A 22674-nucleotide genomic window follows, 5' to 3' on the forward strand; every position below is an offset into this window, starting at 1 on the left:
TTTGCAAACCCACGTTCTGACAATACAACAGTATTCATTGAATTTCTAACACTTTAAATCCATCCTAGAGCCAGAAAATGGAAATTAAAAAAAACTGCTTGCACTTTTACAGGGTGTAACACAGACAGTGATTTTATGTGTTCTTTTCTTTTGTTCTGGGAACAGGATGAAGCTTTACAAACTACAGCAATAGCCCTGCACTGGGATCTGCTAGTGTAGACACTTAGACCTATGTGGAGTCTCATTGGCTTCATTAGCACTCCCAAGGAGTCAGCGCTACAGGGCTGCATTTCAGGACTAGGACATAAATATTTAGCCTTCTTTGGAGCTGTATCATGAGTACCTGAATCTCTGCACAAAATATGTGGCATGGAATTCTGGTTCCACTGAAGTCGATAGCAACACACCGATTGGCTTCAACAGGGCCAGGATTTTACCCACGTTTTTTGGTCTGACAGCAATATGATCTTATGGAAGTGTGTCATTTGCAGCTTATGAGACTTGAATTTAATAACTGTAGATACTCCCCCTCCTAACTGGAGAATGCTACTATTATATTAATATGGCATTGCTGTAGTAATATTTTTATCATTGCACTGCATTAATAAACATATGATAAAGATATTTTTCTATAAAAATGTTCATCCAAAAGGGTGCTCATCTGAAAGTTCTGTATAAACCAATACAGAAACTATAGAAAGGAACCTCTGAAGACCTGTCACCTCCCAGATTAAATGTAGGAGCTGCTGGGCAGTGCAAAGCAGCATCAAGCACTAGTGTAGGGCAAGCAGCTAATAAGTTCTGCAGTTGCAAGGGGATCTTAGGTAGGTAAAAAATCACTCAGGAGTTGGAATCTGGCCATAGGATTAGCATTGAAGGGTAAGTACTGGCCAGTAATGACTCTGCATAGCGTGTGATGTCTAATAAGGACACAGCATAAGGAGTACCTATACTGTATGGCACGTTGTAATACCAAATCTCTTTCCTGACGTAATACAATTTTTTATAAAAAGGACTTACTCCATCTTTTTTGTCTCTTTCCAGTGCTCCATGAAGAAACTCCATTGAGACATCTTCATTTTCATCCAACCACTGAATGACAAAAGGCTCAAACCATCTAAAAATTACAACCATTGATGTTTCATGTTTGCCTTAAAATATTCATTTTATTCTGGAATATACACAGAGTTATTGCTCTTTTATGACATTAAGGCATTTTAATATGATGATTATATATAATATCAACCATTTGGATTTTGACCTGACTTCTAAAATGTCCCCATAATTTTTTCATTCATACATTACTGCGCATGGTATGCTTTGGAATTGCATGTATAAACTCAGTTTTGGCAGGTGCAAAAATGTAATTTTGAAAGATATCACACTCAGTATTAGAGTTGCAAATATGATCCTTTTATTTTGGCCAATTTTAATTATAAAATAGCATTCCTATTTGTTATTTAACTGCTTTCACATCATAAGCATGAATTCTGCTAAAACACTAATTGCTATAAATGGGAGGTATATGTGCATTTTATGGAGAAGGGCTTTCCCCTTACTAACATTAAAATAAATACCAAATTTGTGTATATCTAGAGAACCAGCATATGGGCTGCATTAGTAGGAGCATTGCCAGCAGATCGAGGGAAGTGATTATTTCCCTCTATTTGGCATTGGGGAGGCCACATCTGGAGTATTGCTTCCAGTTTTGGGCCTCCCCCCCAGAAAGGATTTGGACAAATTGGAGAGAGTCCAGCTGAGGGCAACGAAAATGATTAGGGGGCTGGGGCACATGGCTTACGAGGGAACTGGGCCTTGAGGGAACTGGGCTTATTTAGTCTGCAGAAGAGAAGAATGAGGGGGGATTTGATAGCAGCCTTCAACTACCTGAAGAGGGGTTCCAAAGAGGAGGGAACTAGGCTGTTCTCAGTGGTGGCAGATGACAGAACAAGAAGCAATGGTCTCAAGTTGCAGTGGGGGAGGTCTAGGTTGGATATCAGGAAAAACTATTTTACTAGGAGGGTGGTGAAGCACTGGAATGGGTTACCTAGGGAGGGGGTGGAATCTCCAACCTTGGAGGTTTTTAAGGCCCGGCTTGACAAAGCCCTGGCTGGGATGATTTAGTTGGGATTGGTCCTGCTTTGAGCAGGGGGTTGGACTAGATGACCTCCTGATTCTATGAATATGTAGATAAACATATGGGGTCTCATAACCCCTTCCCACAGTTGAAAGTATAGGAAGGAATTCTGAGCAAAGACAGCTGTAAGGGTTCTCTCCTGGAGTTCCTTCCTTATCAATTTATTGAGAGTTTGTCAATGCCACAGAATTGGCCATGAGATCTGCCTAGAAACCCTGTGGATCACCATGTAGCTCATGGGGGAAGTGTAGGAGGCAAACAGTTCTAGCCCTGGGTGAGCATTTGGAATCATCCTGGAAGCATTTGGAATCATATTACTAAGATAGCCTTCAGGCTGTGGCTGCCCCTAAAGTCCTTGCAATGGGAGCTCTCAACAGCAAAGATAATGAGGCTGTATTATCTTTTCTAAGGAATCTCTGTGGGGCTAGAAGAGGATGTTCTCTGTTCCCTCCCCAACCAACAAGGATTGGGAACATAATGCACAGATCAAGGTGCATGAGTATGTGAGCTTCTAGAAATTAGAAAGTGTCCTTTATCAAGAATGATTCCATCTTTTTTTTTTTTTTTTTTTAGCATATGTTTGGATTCTTACTAATAATGGGATGAGCTGGAGGTAGTTTTAATTTGGTAAAACCTCAGCTGTGGTGTATTTTATTTGCAGTTTTGGATTTATGGTCTATGGAAACCAATGACAGACCCCCAAACTTTCTGAGGCAAGTTATTGGAATTCTAAAAATCAGAAGACATAGGAATGTGAATGAAGATAGAGCATAGGACTAAAAGCGTGAATTAACTGCAGCAAGCGAGAAGAAAAGAGAAACAACAGAAGAAAATTAGTCATATGGAATAAAAACTTTTATTGCTCTTATTGCACATTAGTGCTGTATCTTACTCCAGGTTTTGGCATGAAATGACTATAACGACAAATAACTAATACTGTTGCCATACCCACATTTTCTGCCGTCCCCTGGGATCCTCTGACCTTAAGATTTTGCCATTTGTGAAACCCTTCTATTAAATGCAGTTGTTGAATAAACACATTAATCTGAAATGGTTAACAATTTTTAAAATATCTGGTATAACATATTTTCGGGAATAAAGAATTAAGGAGGAAATATGTGCAGAGTATAAAGAAAGGGTTATGAGTGCTGCTTAGCTTAAATGCACTCTGCTTTTAGTGTTATAACAGATAAATATTTAAAGAAAATAAAACTTAACAAGCAGAGCACAAACGCAGGGGAAATTCTCCCCACTACTTACAGAGAATACTCGGGCACTGCATCCTGTAAGGCAGGGAGTTCTCGCACATACTCATTATAAAACCATTTCACTTTGAAGTGCAAATTCATATAATCTGTGCTCTTGCATAACCGCTGCTTTTCATGTTCTATAGAATACAGAAAATAAAAACATTTCATGAAGTTCTGATTGTAAATAACATTCTTGTGTCTGAATGCCATTTCTAACATTACTAGCACTAGTGAAATAAATTATACAGTACTTGCAGCTAAGGGCAAGTGGTCTAGTTTTTCAGAAGAACTCAGCACCCACAGTTTCAACTGTGGCTTCTCAGCACCTGGAAAATGTCAGGCCACAAATTATGTAAAACATTTTGAAGCCTCCATCACGGAAATGATCTTTAGCTATTTGTGAAGTAAAGAGAACACTTTCACAGAGTAAGTAGAATACTATAGTGTCTTGCTGCAAAAGTGGAGAATGAATATTCAATAAAAGAAGGAGAATATTCTAATAGTTTATATATCAAACTCTCTTCCCTTATTCTGATTCCTCTTCGAGTGGTATGAAGTGCACTGGAAAAGAAGATAGGCAAGACATAAAAATACAAGCATGAGGTAAACAAAAGAAAATAATAGCTAGCCGTAACTATTGGAAAAGTCTGAAGAAGTGACTACTGTAGCTTTAAACAGGTTGCACTTATAGTGTGTAGTTAACACTCAATAAATTGCAGAAGTGGGAAGAAGAAGACACCCCTACAACTCTTAATATATTTGATTTTTTTCCTCCTCTGCACCACTGTGATGGAGCAGAGCGGCCCCGCACTGGCGCAGCAGGGGTTAACCCTTCCTTCCTGGCAGAGGAAGCCCCGCCCTGGAAACCGTGCTGGGCATGCTCCAACTGGTGACTAGGTATAAAAGCCTGCAAAGCCGCTCAGTTGGGGCTGACCGCCGGAGGAGAAGGACGCACACAGCCAGCTCCCGAGGAGGGACAGCCCACGCTCGGGGCTCCAGGAGCCAGCCTAGCCGACCCACACCCTGCATCTCAGATGGAGGACCCGCCAGAGGGGAACGGACCAGAACCCATGTCTCTGGAGGAGACCGCGATATTGAAGGTAGGAAGTGACCCAGGGGAACTTGAGGGATAAGCAGCGTTAGAGCAACACTGATGCTCGGCGTGTTGCGGCCGGATCCCCGCCAAGCCAACGGCAAGGGGAACCCCGCGATTAGGAAAGCCCTGGGTCGGGACTCGGTGGAGAGGGAGGGCCCGGATCCCCCTACACCTCTGGCCGTTGGGCCACACTACCCCGCTACTGAGGGGAGTTACATGGACTCTGGCCGTTGGGCCACACTACCCTGCTACTGAGGGGAGTTATATGGACTCTGGCCGTTGGGCCACACTACCCTGCTACTGAGGGAGAGATGACGGATGGGACACCACCAGGAGGGGGCGCTCCACTGGGCAGAGCTAATTCCCAGAGACAACCAGTAGGAGGCGCCAGGTGGTGAGGCCCAACCCTGTTACAAACACCAATAGAAGAGCCATTTTGATAGTGTTATTTTATTAAACTGCTTTTTAAATTTGGTGCCTCCACCTTGCCTACATATTCCTATCCAGGGATGTAAGGGAGGGAAGTTTCTCCCAATACACAGGACAGCTACCCTGGTAGCAATTTTTGTCAGTATCTCAGTTGTGCAGAAATTATATTACAGTAAGGGAGTGGAATGGGGGCACTGTTCCTAAACACTGTGTGTTTGTTGCTTGTAAACTCTATTTACTTAGAGCATTTCAATTTCATGAAAAGCACAGGTAAAGTTGTGACTTTCCAGGGATCACTTTACACCTGGGCCCAGCAAGCAGGCTTTGCATGTGGCCATTTTCTACTTTTTTAAAACCACATTCCAACTCTGTATTCAGGTTTTGGAATAAAGGGCCTCTCTCTACAGCTATTTTGGAAGTTTCAAAAATTCGAACCCCTCCCACCCTCCCTTTTCAGGTAAATCAAAAAGTTTCACTTCGATTTTGAGCTTTTTCATTTTAATTTTTTTTTTTTATAAAATTGAAGTAACATTCTAAATGGAAAGTGGTTTCAAACAGAAAATTCTAAATGTTTAGACTGAAACAATTAAGTGAAATGGATGCAAATTTGTGAAATGTTTTGGTTCACCTGAAACTACAGTTTTCACTGTAAAAAAAAAAAAAAAATTCACCCAGCTCTACTTCCAACACCAGAGAATGTCACTACTTGAAAAAACTGTAATAATCCTAACTTTAGACATATGTAAAAGCTATCTTGCAGGCAATCCACTTTAATAATAATGCTGATGTGTGGTCCACCTAAACAACAAGGGAATACAAGAAAAGACCAGGTGTGGGGGGGATGTGGAACTTTTTACTGTAGATGAAGGAACCATTAAATGTATGCCTTTATCTCTCACCAGCTGTGCACTGAAGGACTGTGCCATCAAACAGGGAGGAAGAGAATGAACAATTAGATTATGGCAACTTTGTATATTGTTAAAATGTTTCCATACCAAGGAATGGGTAAGAGCTTATGATCCATACCAATACACTTCATGTATGGATTTCATGTAAAATGCTGACAAGCTGTAGTTATCAAAGGAAGGACAAGTTCCCTTTTTATGAATAAAATGTGTACAAATTTCCTTTAAAAATAAACTGTGCAATTGCATAATATCCAAAGCTAGTACTAGTGTTCTGTTGCCTCAGGCAAACTAGCAAATCTGTGCCTACCAGCCCACAGTTTTCTGTCAATCGTATTTTGCTGTCCTAGATTATCACCTGCATAGTAGTGAGCCACTAGCAGTTACAAATCATCTAGTTATCCAAACAGTTCCCAATCTTTGCTCTACCTCTTTGCCACTGCAAAAATGTAGAAAACGTTAGTTTGATTTTTTTTTAAACAAGCCAGAGAGAGCAAGAGAGATATTTTTGTGTGTGACTTGACTTCATATTACCGTCTCTCCATACAGTTACCCAGCCAACACTTTAAAGATGAAAATAAAACAAACTAGAAAACTTTACATTTGATGAATTGCAAAGCCAGATTCAAACACTCGTAACTGTTACTATGATTTCAGCGATTTTATTAACCCAACCATGATATGCAAAATTGATGAGAACGTAAGTGTTGGTTTCACACAGTCCAGTAGAGTTTAAATGATTCTTTAACATTTATTTAGTAGCTAGATATACTGCATGTTTAATTTTAACAACTGAGATTCAAATCTCTCATTAAATTTACAAAATAAAACATTTAAGTAGTTCCTCAAACTGCTGCGTAATAATTTTGTATACAGTTTCATCTCTGGAATGTAAATGAGCCCAACCTTCAGTGCTAGGAATATTTTACCACAAGAATAAAAATGCTTCATAAAAATTATGTTATCTCTAATCTAATCATGTAGTTGAAGAAAAAAATACTATTTTTTATTAGCTAGGTACAGTGTATTCCTAAAAGGCTTATTTTTATATAAAGAGCCAAATTCTGACCTAGTAGGTAGGCATGGGAATCCTCCCACTGACTTTAGTAACAGCTGTAGTTTGTAGCAAAATAAGGCTAAAAATATTCACTTTTGCAGACACTTACTCATAATCTACTTTCAAGCATTTCAACACACATCAATATTCTTGATTACAAGGTATCTCCCGCTGTCAGCTTTTGTCACCCTTTTGCCTGAGCTCTCAATGGAGAAGATGGCAACACGAAGTGGTAAGACATGTTGTTTGCTTTCCCTGTCCTATCTTAATAGAAAAAACTATTGTGAAGAGAACTTACTCCACTTTCTTGTATGTTCCCAAAGCTCCCTTAGGAAACTCAACTGACACATCTTTGCACCAAGAAAACAATTTAAAATGTATCTCAGTTTTTAAAAGGCATCATTGCTCAATGAACGCTGGAAATGGAACAGTGGAAATCACCAGGAGCCCATCTCCCAATATGCAATAAAACAGTTGTTCAATCAAAGGAAAGAAAGTCTTCAGATTCAGCAGGACAGATGCCTAGGGCCCTAATAAATTCACCATCCATTTTGGTCAATTTCACGGTTATAGGATTTTAAAAATCATAAATTTCATGATTTCAGCTATTTAAATCTGAAATTTCATGGCGTTGTAACCCAAAAAGGAGTTGTGTGTGTGTGAAGGGTGGCAAGGTTATTGTAGGGGGGGTTGTGGTACTGCTCCAGCAGCAGTGCAGAAGTAAGGATGCTATGGTATGGTATTGCTATCCTTACTTCTGCGCTGCTGCCTGCAGAGCTGGGCCCTCAGTCAGCAGCCACCACTCTCCAGCCACCCAGCTCTGAAGGCAGCTGCGCAGAAATAAGGATGGCATTGTATGGTATTGTCACCTTTACTTCTGCACTGCTGCTGATGGGGCACTGCCTTTAGAGCTGGGCGCCTGGCCAACAGCTGCCACTCTCTGGCTACCCAGCTCTGAAGTCAGCAGAGAAGTTAAGGTGGCAATCCCACTAAAATAACCCCTGCAACTCACTTTTGGGTCAGGACCCCCAATTTGAGAAACTTTTGTCCCCGCTGTGAAATCTGTATAGTATAGGGTAAAAGCACACAAAAGACCAGATTTCATGGGAGGGAGGAGACCACATTTCACAGCCCGTGATGTGTTTTTTATGGCCATGAATTTAGTAGGGCCCTACAGATGCCATATAAACACATTGGCATAACTGAAGGGAAGGGAGTCCCAGAGATGCCCTGCCTCTCCTCCTCTTGAAATTGTACCAACAGATGGACAGCTGTCCCATACTCACCAATCTTTGTTGATGTGATTAGATACAAACAGAAATGGGTCCAAGTCAAAAGGCATGGACATGGATCCAAACTTCCCCAACATTTGTATGTGTAGGTCCAGGATGTTAATTGAGCCCATTATAAAGATGGGGCTGGCAGTAAAGTTTTAGACTAGGGACCAGATTTATAAAGGTATTTAGGCATTTCAAATGCAAATAGGTACCTTTGTGTATCATACTTAGGCATCTAACTGCCATTGAAACCTATTTTGATCTTTGGTACCTAAATACCTTTGTAAATCTAGATCTAGGTCCTAGATCTAAACTTCATCAAACTTCAAGATCTAGGCTCATTTTTCCATATACAAACAATAGACAGTCCCCTAGGTAGAAAATAAATCTCCATTTATTAAAATACCTTAAAGCTACCATATGTCTTGAAAAATATACAAAAACTTTATTCAGCTTCATCTGTTCATAAAGGAATAACACACCAAAAAAATTTGTGCCCTGTCAAAATTAATGGATAAGCTTCTAAAATACAATTAAAGTAATTTTCTTTGAAAATTATTTGATTGGGTCCTATGTGTATAAAAGTGTCCACTGGACAATTTCAATTATAAACAGTTACAGTGAAGAGCTTATGTTTTCATCTCATTACTGTTTGCTCCAATGGTGACTTCTGTTAAGTAACCTAATTAAACTCTCTTCTATTAACTGTACAGTAGCTTGATTGTCAGGTTCTAAGTTAACATACTAAAAGCAGAAGAAAAGGAAAAATACAGGAGAAATGCTGAGCAATTTTACAAATCAGTTTTTACTTGAAAAAAAAAATCAGGAGAATACAGAGTCAAAATTAAGATGTTTGTTTCTATTTTAGCCCCAGAACATTGGGCAGTTTCAATAAGTACCATGTGAGATATCAAAAACTGATTGCAAAATGCATACAGTGAATTAGTATATGAGAATTATATGGTCATGAATTTCAGTTAATGCCTGAGTATCTATTGTACCTATCAAAGGATTGAAGATGTAGCTGCTAACATAGAGGCGTCACATCAGTTTGAGTAGAATACTGCCTAGATTCGATTAAGACAGACTGGAAGTCAGCACAGTTTTTTGGGCCTCTTGTGAATCTGTTCAGGATAGGCAGATAGTTTGGGGGAGGAAGAAAGTGGAAGAGGCCAGGAGACCTTGAGGAGAATTAGGGTCATTTGCAGGCCTGCTAAAGGAAGGCTGGGTGGGATAAAGGCCTCTCAGTGGCAGTACATCTCATACTTCCAACTCCTTGCCCTCAATGTCAAGGCCTTTTGTCGCCCACTACTCTGCTTGCCTGTGTATTCTCTCTCACTGCCACCTGGGTCTGGAAATGAACTCCCGGAGCCCATGAGCCATGCAACTGTGTTTATCCCCAGTCAAAAACCCAGCACTTTCCTGCTGCTCCCCATTTCTCAGACAACTTAATTAAAATAAAAGAGGAACTAGCATGATCTGTACATTGCATAAGCAATTAATCTCCTGTCAGGTATTGTGTTAATTTCATTGTCCCTAATCCTTCTGTTTGCCTATGTTAAGGCTACAGCATGTCCAATTTAGAGTTGGATTGTCTCTAGTACACAGTGTGTGGGAAAAGGCTTTATGTAGAGTCCAGAGAGCTGCAGAGAGTCCAGAGACAATCACAGACCCTGTGCAAGAGTGCAGACACTCCCTCTGTGTACTGAACATTGCCCAAAAGGAGACAGGGAAAGGTGGGGTTTATGGCCTCTTTATGCTGGGCTCAGCGTACTTAGCAGGCCAGGTACACAGGAGGAGGCTGTGCCATTTTAAAAGATGATGCAGATTACACCCTAACATGGAGTATATTTTGCATGATACTTCTCTGAGTTCTAATTGTGATGGAGCACCTCGGCAGAGTCCCCTACAGATAGGGCTGTGTCCGTCTGGCACAATGCAGATCTTGGATTGGTAAACCACTCAGAGCAGGGACCTATCCTCTCTACTTTGTCTGTAAAGGGCCAAGCACACCTACCATCTGACCCTGTAGAAACAAGGGACAGTTATAATAATTGATTATTATGATTTGGTAGTCCAGCTGTTCAGAGACACTTGCATGTTCATCAACATTTGAATGTTTATACAAAAATATGGGTGCTGATGTAAACTGACCCTCCAAGTCCAGTAATCTAAATTCTACAAGAATTTCACTGGAAACCTGCCACTGTTGCACTATCATCGTCAGCATAAGTAATGGTGGGAGCATTTGTACAGACACAGCACACGTGTTTTCACCACAATGTCATCTATTCTGATCACAGCAGCTGTGGATGCCAGTGAAATAAAAACATCCATTCTTGTGTACCCTAGTACTCCCACCACTGCTCTCACTTGTGAAACTGTTCCGTGGTTGTGCAATGGTGAGAAATTTCCCCCAAAGTGCTCGTGTAGACAGTCCTATATGCTTTGTCTTCAAAGTAATATTCTGGATGATGGAGCATCCTGTCAGTAAAGAGAGTGCTAATGGGCAAAACTAGTCCTCAGCATATTATGGTTGCCTTAATTGCTGACAAAGTTTCTACACTACTAGAAATGTTTAAATCCTTATCAAAGCTTCTACAAAAAAACCCATACTCTATTCCCAAAATACAGGAATACAAAGATATTTCTGAATTTAATACCAATGTTCTCATTAAAATTTTGTGTATTTGATGGCTCATTCACTCAAAACACTACTTAAAGTTTGTAGTGATATTACAAGCCATGCAGATTTTTGTTCGAGAGTTAGAAATGAGCTTTTTCTATCTCTGGACAATCTTTGTAATACCTTTCATTTATATTTCGTTATTGAAATTCAGATCTAAAATACAATGCATTAGGAATAGGTACAACAGATCACACTTGAATAATTGAAATTCTTTTTCTCTATATTTTTACACTTAGAGGATACATTGTACACCAATATCACAAGATATGACTTGCAGTTAAGTTACATGCAGTAGCACATAAGCAGTCAGCCAGCTTCCCACCATGACTATTTTATGTCAGTGTCCACAGTATATGCTATGATAAAAGTGAGAGACTCAGAACCAGGGGCCTACAAGCCAGCCATGATGAAGACACATGTCACAATAGTTGCACAATATGATTGCTTCCAATATAGCTCAACCCTGCTATGCAATATCCTTTCTTATAGCACTGAGCCAGTCTTGAACTAAATCTGCCAACTTCAGTGTTTTTTATTTGCAACCATGTTCATCTGGAATCAGGAGTGCCGCCAACTTTTCTGCCACCCTAGGCAGCGGAAGGTTCCTCCCCGAAATGCTGGCCCCCACAGAGGCGGCGGAAGGTCCTGCCACCGAAATACTGCCGCGGTCGCCGCCCCCCAAATTGTAGCGCCCAAGGCGACCGCCTAGGTCACCTAATGGGTTGCGCCGGCCCTGTCTGGGATCACATTAGGAATATCACATACATTTCATTTTTGAGTCAAGACAAATGGGGTCTCTAGCAGTGGAAGCCTAATGCTAATCACCTTTTTGTTTTGGAAGTGCTGTGAAATGTTCCTAGTAGTGCAATGTATCTATCAAGCAATTTATTTGTTCACTGAGATGTGTAAGGGTGACATGCCCACTTCCCATTAGAGCTAATGGCACATTACCCCCAGATAACTCAATGCATCATTGAGAAAATATTTGTGAATCAAGGTCTACACAGTATAGAAGTCAATACATTTACTATGTGTATATTTAATTACACATTCTGTATATGTTTAGGATATTAATAATCCGTGGCCAAAAATTTCAATCTTGGGTGCATAAAGTGTTGCACCTAAATCCATGTTTAGAAATCTAAATAAATGGCCTGATTCTTAGAGATGCTGAACTCCTGTTAACTTTAATGGCAGTTATACATGTGTAGCAACCCTGACAGTCCAGCCACTTATTTAGGTGCCTCATTATGGATTTAGGTAGATGCACTCAAGTTTGAAATTTGTGGCCTATACCAGTGGAGTCCCAGCTTTTCAGCTTGCAGCCCAAACATGGTATTTCAAAAAGGTCAAGTGGCCACATACGACATTTTGGGGCAGATTATCTGCCCTATTCTGCTCATGTCCCTGCTGGGGATTCTCCCGGAGTGGGGGAGTCCCCACTGGGCATAATGCTGGTGTAGCTGGCTTCTATAGCTCCCTCCCTGCAGCCATTGGTGCAGGGTGACTGGAGAACATTGTGCTCTGACTATCCCAGATTGGAGACCACAGCCAGCTGGTGCAAATTAGAGCAACACCTCGGCTACCAGTACCTAACCTTGTTGTTGTAAACAAACAGCTGAACCATTTTTGCTGAAACATGCAAACAAAATTCAACCTGAGGCAGAGAACAAGCATGGATAATTTCAGACCAAACAATTAAAGTTATGCTAAATGACTGAAAACAAGGGTTTATAATGGAAAGTGTTAGGCAACCTAACCCAAACTTTGTTAGCAGTTCCACCTAAAATAAGGCTATGTGAAAGCCATTTTGGAGTTCTAAAACAGGCTTTCCTTTGGTTGAAAAACAATGGGATTAAATTATTTGCAATAGTTTGTGATCCTTCAAAGCAATAGTTTGAGAAAGCCACAAAACTTTGAATTCAGTGAAGGCCATCTATCTGCATTGTGAGATCATTCAAAATATACACAATTAAGAAGAACTTTCAGTGCTCTTTAGAAAAGCTCCTCCAATTAAAATTATCTGTCAATTTGTTGATCAGTGTTGTTTACCATTTATATATATTTTACAGAAAGTTAACCAAGGTATCAGTGTCTTTAAAATATTTAAACTCATATATAGCCTCAAATTTATCTTTTTTTTTGCGTTCCACCCAATAAAATAGTATGAAATTATATAAGATTGACAATAGGTTAAACTTTTGTTTTGTTTTGTTGGTTTATAGCAAACTGGTATAGCTAATAATATTAAGAGACAACACTGAGTGGCCACAGGAATTCAAATAACATGGGACAATGATGCATTTAAAATCCCATAGTATTTTCTGCTATTCTGCTGCTCACTGATTTATTTTCTGTGCATTGTTCCACTGCTGATAGCAACAATTCTAAATGGGGGTGGGGGAGGGGGAGGGAGAAGACCATCCAATGTCCTGCAGCACAACCCTAGCACCATTGGACAAATAAGTCACACTGCTTATGATTGTCTTCCCATTATCAATCCACGAGCAAACAGCCCTAAGAGTGACCTTCTAAGATCACTTGTGTCCTTGTGTAGAAACTCAATGCTAATGCTGTAATCATGATTCCAGCCCTGACACAGAGTGCTGGAAACCAAAGAGCAGTCACCCGAGTAACAAAAGCTCAAATTGCCACAGTAGCTTTATTAATGTCCTAAACTGTGGCAGTGCTTTTAAAAAAATCCCATCTGCTGAATAGCTCAGCTTTAACTTTGGAGTTTCAGTTTTTCCTTCCCATTTCCACCTAAATATTTTGAAATGTCACATTCTGCCTTCAGATTCTGCTTGAGCACTAATGGCTTCAAAGTTAATACAATGCCTCCTTGCTATATTTTACAAACTGTGATTTTATGTGACTCAAGGCACAGATACTAATTTTTGACTGCGCTGTCATTGCTATTTATCTTGACAAACTTAGAGTGGCTTTGCAATTAGCACCACGATGAAAATAAAGGGTAGTAGGACCGTAATGCAACACCCATATGCTTGGTGCATACTTATATAATTGGGATTGTAAATTTGGTCAAGTATCACTATTCTTGTCTGATAATATTAGTAAATTCAATCAAGGGAAGGACTGTAATATGAACAATAAAACTACTCTGAGACTTGTGGTTTCTCAAGCAAAACCGAGACACAGATTTAATGGTAAAAACACCAAATGTTTTGAAAATTACAAGTTTGATGAATTTTGCAGCATCTGTTGTACAAGTTTATTTTGCAGCTGAAACAACAATGTTTAGACATGGCTGAATATTTATGCAAGAGATGCCAGCTGGAGACAATTTAATATGGGATTAAAATTATCATGAGCATAAGGAAATAACTAAATCCTTGGGCTCACCAGTGACGAGCCTTGTCTGGGTGCTAAAAAGTGGAAAAGGGTGCAAGGAGACAGCCTCCTTGAGCCCCTGAGCAGGAGCCAGGCACATTCTCACTGGGAATTTCAGGCATTGCTTCCTGCTAGCTACCTGGAGAAGGTCCCAAACCCCCTTCCCTCTGTGTATCAGCCAGCAAGCTTTTGGATGTGAAGGACATGTACATGAGGAAAGGGGGAAGGGAGTCCCCACTGGGCAAAGAGATGGCATACTTGGCTCCTATACCTCCCTCCCTGCAGCAATTAGTGCAGGGTGGTTGGAGAACCCTGCACTATGGCTATCCCCAGCTGACATATTGTGCCTTGGAAATTACCATCAGCTGGTACAAATTAGAACCCACGTCTTGGAACCTTCCTCTGCACCCCACCTCTAGTGGAGGCCAAGGCTTAAGCCTCACAATCTGGACTACTCTACATCTGCCAACCTCTAGAGAGTGGAGGCTGTTTATAGATACTATAATATGAGTCAATTTATGGCCATTCCAGTATGAGTGGAAAAGGGAGTACAGCAGTGTGATGGTGAGCAGTGTAAGAAACCCTAAGATAGGCAGTGTTCCCATAAGGCACATGACTAGGCAAAGCTATGCTCCTGCTCGATTCATGCTGGAGAGAGGACACTGCAGGGAGCAGGGGTTGCACCTGTGGCCTCCTGCTCTGTATGCTCCCCTAGCTCCCAGGAGGCATTATGATCATTTCCAAGCATCAGCACTTGAGTGATGCATCTCCTCCACCTGCCTTTCAGGGCTCTGGCCCTGCAGAGGAATAATGGAGACCCTTCAGGATTTTTTTAAACCAATTTCTGTTCTTCTTTAGAAAGAGAATCTCTTTGGAGCATTTTAAACATATTTTCTAGCACTTTTAAGAAAATGGTGGGGGTTCTTTCAATTTCCTTGTCCTTCCTATCCATGTTATACCACACCACTTATGTCACACTGTATTTCTCGTGCTGGAGAGCAGGGATGTCAATCACTGGCACATTTGTGTTTAGTCCGAGACCAGCAAATGCAACACTTCATGGAACATACAGCTGAATGTCACCAGAAGAGCACACTGTGCTGAGGAGTTAGAGCAGTGACAGACAAGAAGGCAGACAGTAAATCTTTAAGTATTTCATCCACAATATACCTCAGTTATCCTTAAGTTATGCGTAGCTGATACTGTATTTCAGAATTAGCTTATTGAAGACTTAATGAAGAACCAGAATTCTTTCTAGGATCATAACGCTTTTTAGAAACTTAAAAAAAAAAAAAGACTCAAAGGTAAAGCTCTACTCTAAGTGCAATAAAACTCCTGCTCTGCCTTGTTCATATTTCAAAGGCCTTCTACAACAAGGGTCAAGGGAAAATTAAATTGTTTGTTTCTATTATCATCTTTTTTTCCAAACTTTTCTGCTGTGATGCCCCTTCCACAGGATATTTACCATGAGGTATTTAAATATCGAGAATCTCCCAAGAAGTGGCAGCTCTTCATTTGAACTTCAGCCTAGGCAAAAAGAACAGGAGTACTTGTGGCACCTTAGAGACTAACAAATTTATTAGAGCATAAGCTTTCGTGGGCTACAACCCACTTCTTCGGACGAAAGCTTATGCTCTAATAAATTTGTTAGTCTCTAAGGTGCCACAAGTACTCCTGTTCTTTTTGCGGATACAGACTAACACGGCTGCTACTCTGAAGCCTAGGCAAACATTCTCCAAGCCCACACACCCAATGTTCATCCAATTCTAACAGCCAGAAATTCCATGGCTGAACCTGGCAACCTAAACGAATGGTGGATTGACTGAAAAGGCCACGTTCTCTGAAACGGACCCTACTGATCAAGCAGAAAAAAGTCCTGCTTATTGTGGCTTCTGAGCTGGCATCTGTTCACAGGACATAATGCAGTTGCCAATCTAAGCCTGCCCACTGCCATTTTATCACTGTAATAAATTCCCTCTCTACTGCACAGAAAAAAACCAAACCATCCAATCCTGATAAAGGCAAAGTTAAAGTTGAGCATTTTATCACAAAAATGTGTTATTTTACTCTTCTCTTTGCACTATATGCAATTGTGGATGAATTAGACTAAGCTCTGCCCTGTAAAAGAAGAGGCACAAATCAATCTAGGAACTTTTTTTAGAGCTTTGGTTAACTCTCTCTTTCTGAACTTTTGAGGATGGTATCTCATCACACTATTGATGAGGTCTTCTCTGGTAGTCATGTCCCAATGCCTACATTCTTCTTCCAGACTCATAGTAGTGAACCCAGCACTCATACTTGCTGCTAATAGGATGAGGCCTATGAATACTCCCTGAAAGACACCTTCTCCTGGGCAAATGGAGACACCCTCCAAGAGGATTCCTATATGTTCAAGGACAGGGAAAGCCTCTCCCGAAGCATCCTCTAACCAGACAAGAGGGTTAAAAAGAAAAGCCACATCAAGTGCACTAATATATTTAAGTCTATATGCTACATGATCTCCCAACCATGGGCATGGTGACATTATATTTGGCAAATAATTCAACAGGGCAAACGTCACCCCATTCTCCATGGCCATTGAGGAGCTTAGACTAGTGCACTTCCACTGCATAGAGGAGGTGGCAGGATCTGGGGAACACTTGCAGATGTTCTACATGCCGCTTCGCTATGCGTGGACTCTTGGGTTTCCCTGTGTAGTTGGGTTTGATGGGCAGAATAGGAGCATATCAAGAGAGGTGTTGGGGAAGGGCTGGTAGAGCTGATGCTATGTAGCCCCATCAGCCAATAGGGGCTCTGAAAAAGGGGGCTGAAGAAACAGTGGGGATTGCAATAATGACAGCAAAGCAGCTCCATTGCCAATCCGCAGCCAGGGAAGGATTCATTCTCCTCCAGCCACAGCAGAAGAACGGTTGCACCTTGCCTGAAATGCAGATGTAACACAGTTGACAGCATTCTGTATTACTGCATATTGGAGTTTACGTAGGTTGTAAGATCTTTGAGGCAGAGGCTGTTTTTTCATTGTGTGTGTACCCTCAGTGCTCAGTTCCCTGATTAGGGACCCTAGCCCCTACCACAACACAAATTATAATGACAATTCTAATTGTCTACCAAAAGGGCCTGATTTTCGTAGGAACTTAACAGACAAAACTCTAACTGAGATCAATGGGAGCTGTGGATACCCAGCTCCTCTGACAGCTGGGTCTATAGTTTGGTTGACGTTTTGGAAGAAGGTTGGGATGACTTCCATTTGTACTGGGTTTTTTAAAATACACACTTACTTACCCATCCCCACCAAAAATCCCATCCAAAATCCCATAGCAATGGCATGCACAGAACTGATAACAGATAAAGAATACAGAAATATTTTCAAAATGCTTCCTTGAGCTTTTTAATGTGATAATTGGTAAGTCTGAGCTATTGTACAAGCTATTGTGAGTTGCATGTGCATGACTGACCGGATAATTGGGCCACAGGATTTTTGAGTACTGTGGGAAGAGCTTTTAGGACTTCTATTGCTGCTTTAAGCACACTCGTGACAGAGACATCCCAGATATGGCATGTTATACATTACATATCAAGTGATAATTTCTCCAGTATTAGCTTGCTAAGGAAAGAGTCTAGGGTTTTTTCAGCAGTCAATAGAGACTGCAATACAACTGTCGGTGTTCTGATCTTAATGAGTTTATATGTTGAAAGTGTTTGGGCTCTGACACTGAAATAATGCCTATTAAGCAGCCCTGTTCAATGAGGCATATGACACAAAGGAAATATTACATGAACTGTTCACTAAATTGGAACAAAACCCTATTTGCTGCAAAAATCAGTTCACCTCTATTTTAACTTTAAGGAAATTACTTTATTTTGAATGGCGTTTTAAACAAATACTAAGTGGTTGCACAGCTTTTGATATGCCTCAGTTGATAAAAATTAGAATATAAACTGAAACTCTAAGACCCTTTGTATAAGTCAGAGATTTAAAACCAAACAAGATGTTGTGCAATCAATTTGATATTCTGTTCAGTTTCCCTATTATCTAGGCAAGCTGAGACCCAGGAGATTTTTCCACAACAATATTCTAGCCACTGCTTTAGTAGCTAGTCACAAGTTAATTGCATGAAGGATCCCATAACTGTCTGGTTCAAAAGAATACTTCAAATCTTTTTGAACAAAAAGCACGACAACAGTCACTTTTCTGTATAAATTCCCAAGGTGACTAGAGATATTTTCCCTTTAGTTCATGTGTATAAACATATATAAATATCAAACAAACAATAACATTTGTCCAATTGCTTGTAACTCCAGCCTTTAAAATGCAAAAATAAAGTTTCAGAGATGAATAACAATGACAAAGCACATGTGATATGTATATCAAATTAATATACTTAGATAACAATCCGCTAAGGGACAAGTATTGATTGGAATGTCAATTGAGTAAATGCTACAGTACTATAGATGTAGCTTGTCAAAATGGAAATGATCTATCTGGACTAAGGCTGAGCATAAGCTTGTTCAGTTTGGATTAATTGTGGGAAAAATCTTTCATCTAAATTAGGGCTGTCTATTAATCGCAGTTAACTCATGCGATTAACTCAAAAAAAAATTAATTGTGATCAATCGTACTGTTAAACAATCAAATACCAATTGAAATTTATTAAATATTTTTGGATGTTTTTCTACATTTTCAAATATATTGATTTCTATTACAATACAGAATACAATACAAAATATCGTGAAAGTGTAACTTAAAAATATAGATTTTTTTTGTTTCATAACTGTGCTCAAAAACAAAACAATGTAAAACTTTAGAGGCTACAAGTCCACTTTTTAATCACTTGACGGCAAACAGCGGAGGCGAACAGAGAGAGTTTGCCGTTGGATCTGTCCGAGAGGAGGTACGCTAAGTGCTGCATTAGGGGGGCTGTGTTGGTGAGTATCTGAGTGTCTGTTGCGGGGACAGTTTGTCAGTTTGACCAGGTGCTTGATCGTTTGTTTGAAAAGTGTGAATTGGGAGTGCTTTGTTCCAGGTGGGCCTTGAGTGGGCCTGACTGTTATAAAAAGGCAGTCAGCAGTGAACCAGCTGAGAGGCAAACAGCGGAGGCTAACAGAGGGAGTTTGCCTGAGAGTTCGCCTGGGGAGAGCCCACTGAAGCTTTGATCGTGTGGGCTTCTCTGAGTAGTTACTGCAACAGCTGAGGAAGCTCTTAGAAGTAAGGTAATATGGGAGGTGAGCGTTCAGCTGTTGTAACCTGCACAGGTTGTGCCATGTTTTTCTTCCACAGGACAGAAGCGACTTTGTTTGTACAAAGTGCAAGCTGGTCTCCATATTGGAAGAGAAGGTTCGAGGTCTGGAGAAACAAGTATCCACCCTGCGTTGCATAAGAGAAAATGAAGATTTCCTGGACAGATGTCAGGATATGCTTCTATGGGCACAAAGAAGGATCAGAGCAGGCTGCGCAGTGGAGATAGAGGGACGGTGAAGAAATTTAGCAGCATGTGACCTCCAGAAGGAGAAAGAGGAGCGTCCATGTACCAGTAATGGAGATACAGGCGAGCAACCGTTTTCATGTTCTCTCCACAGGTACTAATGCGGAGAGTGGACTAGATGATACATCTGAGGGAAGGGAGCAGAAGGAGACTCCACTGATTGGAAGGCATGAGATGCACTGTCCTAGTGATGGGGGTTCCACGACCACCGCTCCCAAGAGAAGGAGGCGGGTAGTGGTGGTCGGGGACTCTCTCCTCAGTGGGACTGAGTCATCTATCTGCCGCTCTGACTGGGAAAACCGAGAGGTCTGCTGCTTGCCAGGAGCTAGGATTCACAATGTGATGGAGAGACTGACGAGACTCATCAAGCCCTCGGATCGCTACCCCTTCCTGCTTCTCCACGTGGGCACCGATGATACTGCCAAGAATGACCTTGAGTGAACCACTGCAGACTACATGGCTCTGGGAAGAAGGATAAAGGAGTTTGAGGTGCAAGTGGTGTTGTCGTCTATCCTCCCTGTGCAAGGAAAAGGCCTGGGTAGAGACCATCGAATCATGGAAGTCAACGAATGGCTATGCATGTGGTGTCAGAGAGAAGGCTTTGGATTCTTTGACCATGGGATGGTGTTCCAAGAAGGAGTGCTAGGCAGAGACGGGCTCCACCTAATGAAAAGAGGGAAGAGCATCTTCGCAAGCAGGCTGACTAACCTAGTGAGGAGGGCTTTAAACTAGGATCACCGGGGGAAGGAGACCAAAGCCCTGAGGTAAGTGGGGAAATGGGATACCAGGAGGAAGCACGAGCTGGAGAGCGCAAGAGGGGAGGACTCCTATCTCATACTGAGAAAATGGGACAATCAGTGAGTTATCTTAAGTGCCTATACACAAATGCAGGAAGCCTGGGAAACAAGCAGGGAGAACTGGAAGTCCTGGCACAGTAAAAGAACTATGGAATAGTTGGAATAGTGATTGGAATAACAGAGACTTGGTGGGATAACTCACATGACTGGAGTACTGTCATGGATGGATATAAACTGTTCAGGAAGGACAGGTAGGGCAGAAAAGGTGGGGGAGTTGCATTGTATGTAAGAGAGCAGTATGACTGCTCAGAGCTCCGGTATGAAACTGCAGAAAAACCTGAGAGTCTCTGGATTAAGTTTAGAAGTGTGAGCAACAAGGGTGATGTCATGGTGGGAGTCTGCTATAGACCACCAGACCAGGGGGATGAGGTGGACGGGGCTTTCTTCCGGCAACTAACAGAAGTTACTAGATCGCAGGCCCTGGTTCTCATGGGAGACTTTAATCACCCTGATATCTGCTGGGAGAGCAATACAGCGGTGCACAGACAATCCAGAAAGTTTTTGGAAAGTGTAGGGGACAATTTCCTGGTGCAAGTGCTGGAGGAACCAACTAGGGGCAGAGCTCTTCTTGACCTGCTGCTCACAAACCGTGAAGAATTAGTAGGGGAAGCAAAAGTGGATGGGAACCTGGGAGGCAGTGACCATGAGATGGTCGAGTTCAGGATCCTGACACAAGGAAGAAAGGCGAGCAGCAGAATACGGACCCTGGACTTCAGAAAAGCAGACTTTGACTCCCTCAGGGAACTGATAGGCAGGATCCCCTGGGAGAATAACATGAGGGGGAAAGGAGTCCAGGAGAGCTGGCTGTATTTTAAAGAATCCTTATTGAGGTTGCAGGAACAAACCATCCTGACGTGTAGAAAGAATAGTAAATATGGCAGGCGACCAGCTTGGCTTAACAGTGAAATCCTTGCTGATCTTAAACACAAAAAAGAAGCTACAAGAAGTGGAAGATTGGACAAATGACCAGGGAGGAGTATAAAAATATTGCTCAGGCATGCAGGAGTGAAATCAGGAAGGACAAATCACACTTGGAGTTGCAGCTAGCAAGAGATGTTAAGAGTAACAAGAAGGGTTTCTTCAGGTATGTTAGCAACAAGAAGAAAGTCAAAGAAAGTGTGGGCCCCTTACTGAATGAGGGAGGCAACCTAGTGACAGAGGATGTGGAAAAAGCGAATGTACTCAATGCTTTTTTTGCCTCTGTCTTCACGAACAAGGTCAGCTCCCAGACTGCTGCACTGGGCAGCACAGCATGGGGAGGAGGTGACCAGCCCTCTGTGGAGAAAGAAGTGGTTCGGGACTATTTAGAAAATTCATGGGGCCGGATGCGCTTCATCCGAGGGTGCTAAAGGAGTTGGCGGATGTGATTGCCGAGCCATTGGCCATTATCTTTGAAAACTCATGGCGATCGGGGGAGGTCCCGGATGACTAGAAAAAGGCTAATGTAGTGCCCATCTTTTAAAAAGGGAAGAAAGAGGATCCGGGGAACTACAGGCCAGTCAGCCTCACCTCAGTCTCTGGAAAAATCATGGAGCAGGTCCTCAAGGAATCGATTCTGAAGCACTTACAGGAGAGGAAAGTGATCAGGAACAGTCAGCATGGATTCACCAAGGGCAAGTCAAGCCTGACTAACTTAATTGCCTTCTATGAGGAGATAACTGGGTCTGTGGATGAGGGGAAAGCAGTGGATGTGTTATTCCTTGACTTTAACAAAGCTTTTGATACGGTCTCCCACAGTATTCTTGCCGGCAAGTTAAAGAAGTATGGGCTGCATGAATGGACTATAAGGTGGATAGAAAGCTGGCTAGATCATCGTGCTCAACAGGTAGTGATCAATGGCTCCATGTCTAGTTGGCAGCTGGTATCAAGCAGAGTGCCCGAAGAGTCAGTCCTGGGGCCGGTTTTGTTCAATATCTTCATTAATGATCTGGAGGATGGTGTGGACTGCACTCTCAGCAAGTTTGCAGATGACACTAAACTGGGAGGAGTGGTAGATACGCTGGAGGGTAGGGGTAGGGATACAGAGGGACCTACACAAATTAGAGGATTGGGCCAAAAGAAACCTGATGAGGTTCAACAAGGACAAGTGCAGAGTCCTGCACTTAGGACGGAAGAACCCCATGCACTGCTACAGACTAGGGAC

At 41.7% G+C, this 22674-nt stretch overlaps 1 protein-coding gene across 2 annotated transcripts in view; it reads right to left on the bottom strand.

The window, feature by feature from the left end:
* Positions 1 to 22674, bottom strand: part of UNC13C (unc-13 homolog C) — a 404743-nt gene that overhangs the window by 100555 nt on the left and 281514 nt on the right. For both annotated transcript variants that reach the window (XM_024198093.1, XM_024198092.1), the window contains 2 exons: positions 3398 to 3524; positions 1021 to 1117 (listed from right to left, as the gene is read on the bottom strand). In XM_024198093.1, coding sequence (XP_024053861.1) covers positions 1021 to 1117; positions 3398 to 3524 — 224 coding nt within the window. The remainder of the gene's footprint in view (positions 1 to 1020; positions 1118 to 3397; positions 3525 to 22674) is intronic.

Source organism: Terrapene carolina, unplaced genomic scaffold, assembly GCF_002925995.2.
Source record: "Terrapene carolina triunguis isolate 2854851 unplaced genomic scaffold, T_m_triunguis-2.0 Scaffold67, whole genome shotgun sequence".
Lineage (NCBI taxonomy): Eukaryota > Metazoa > Chordata > Testudines > Emydidae > Terrapene > Terrapene triunguis.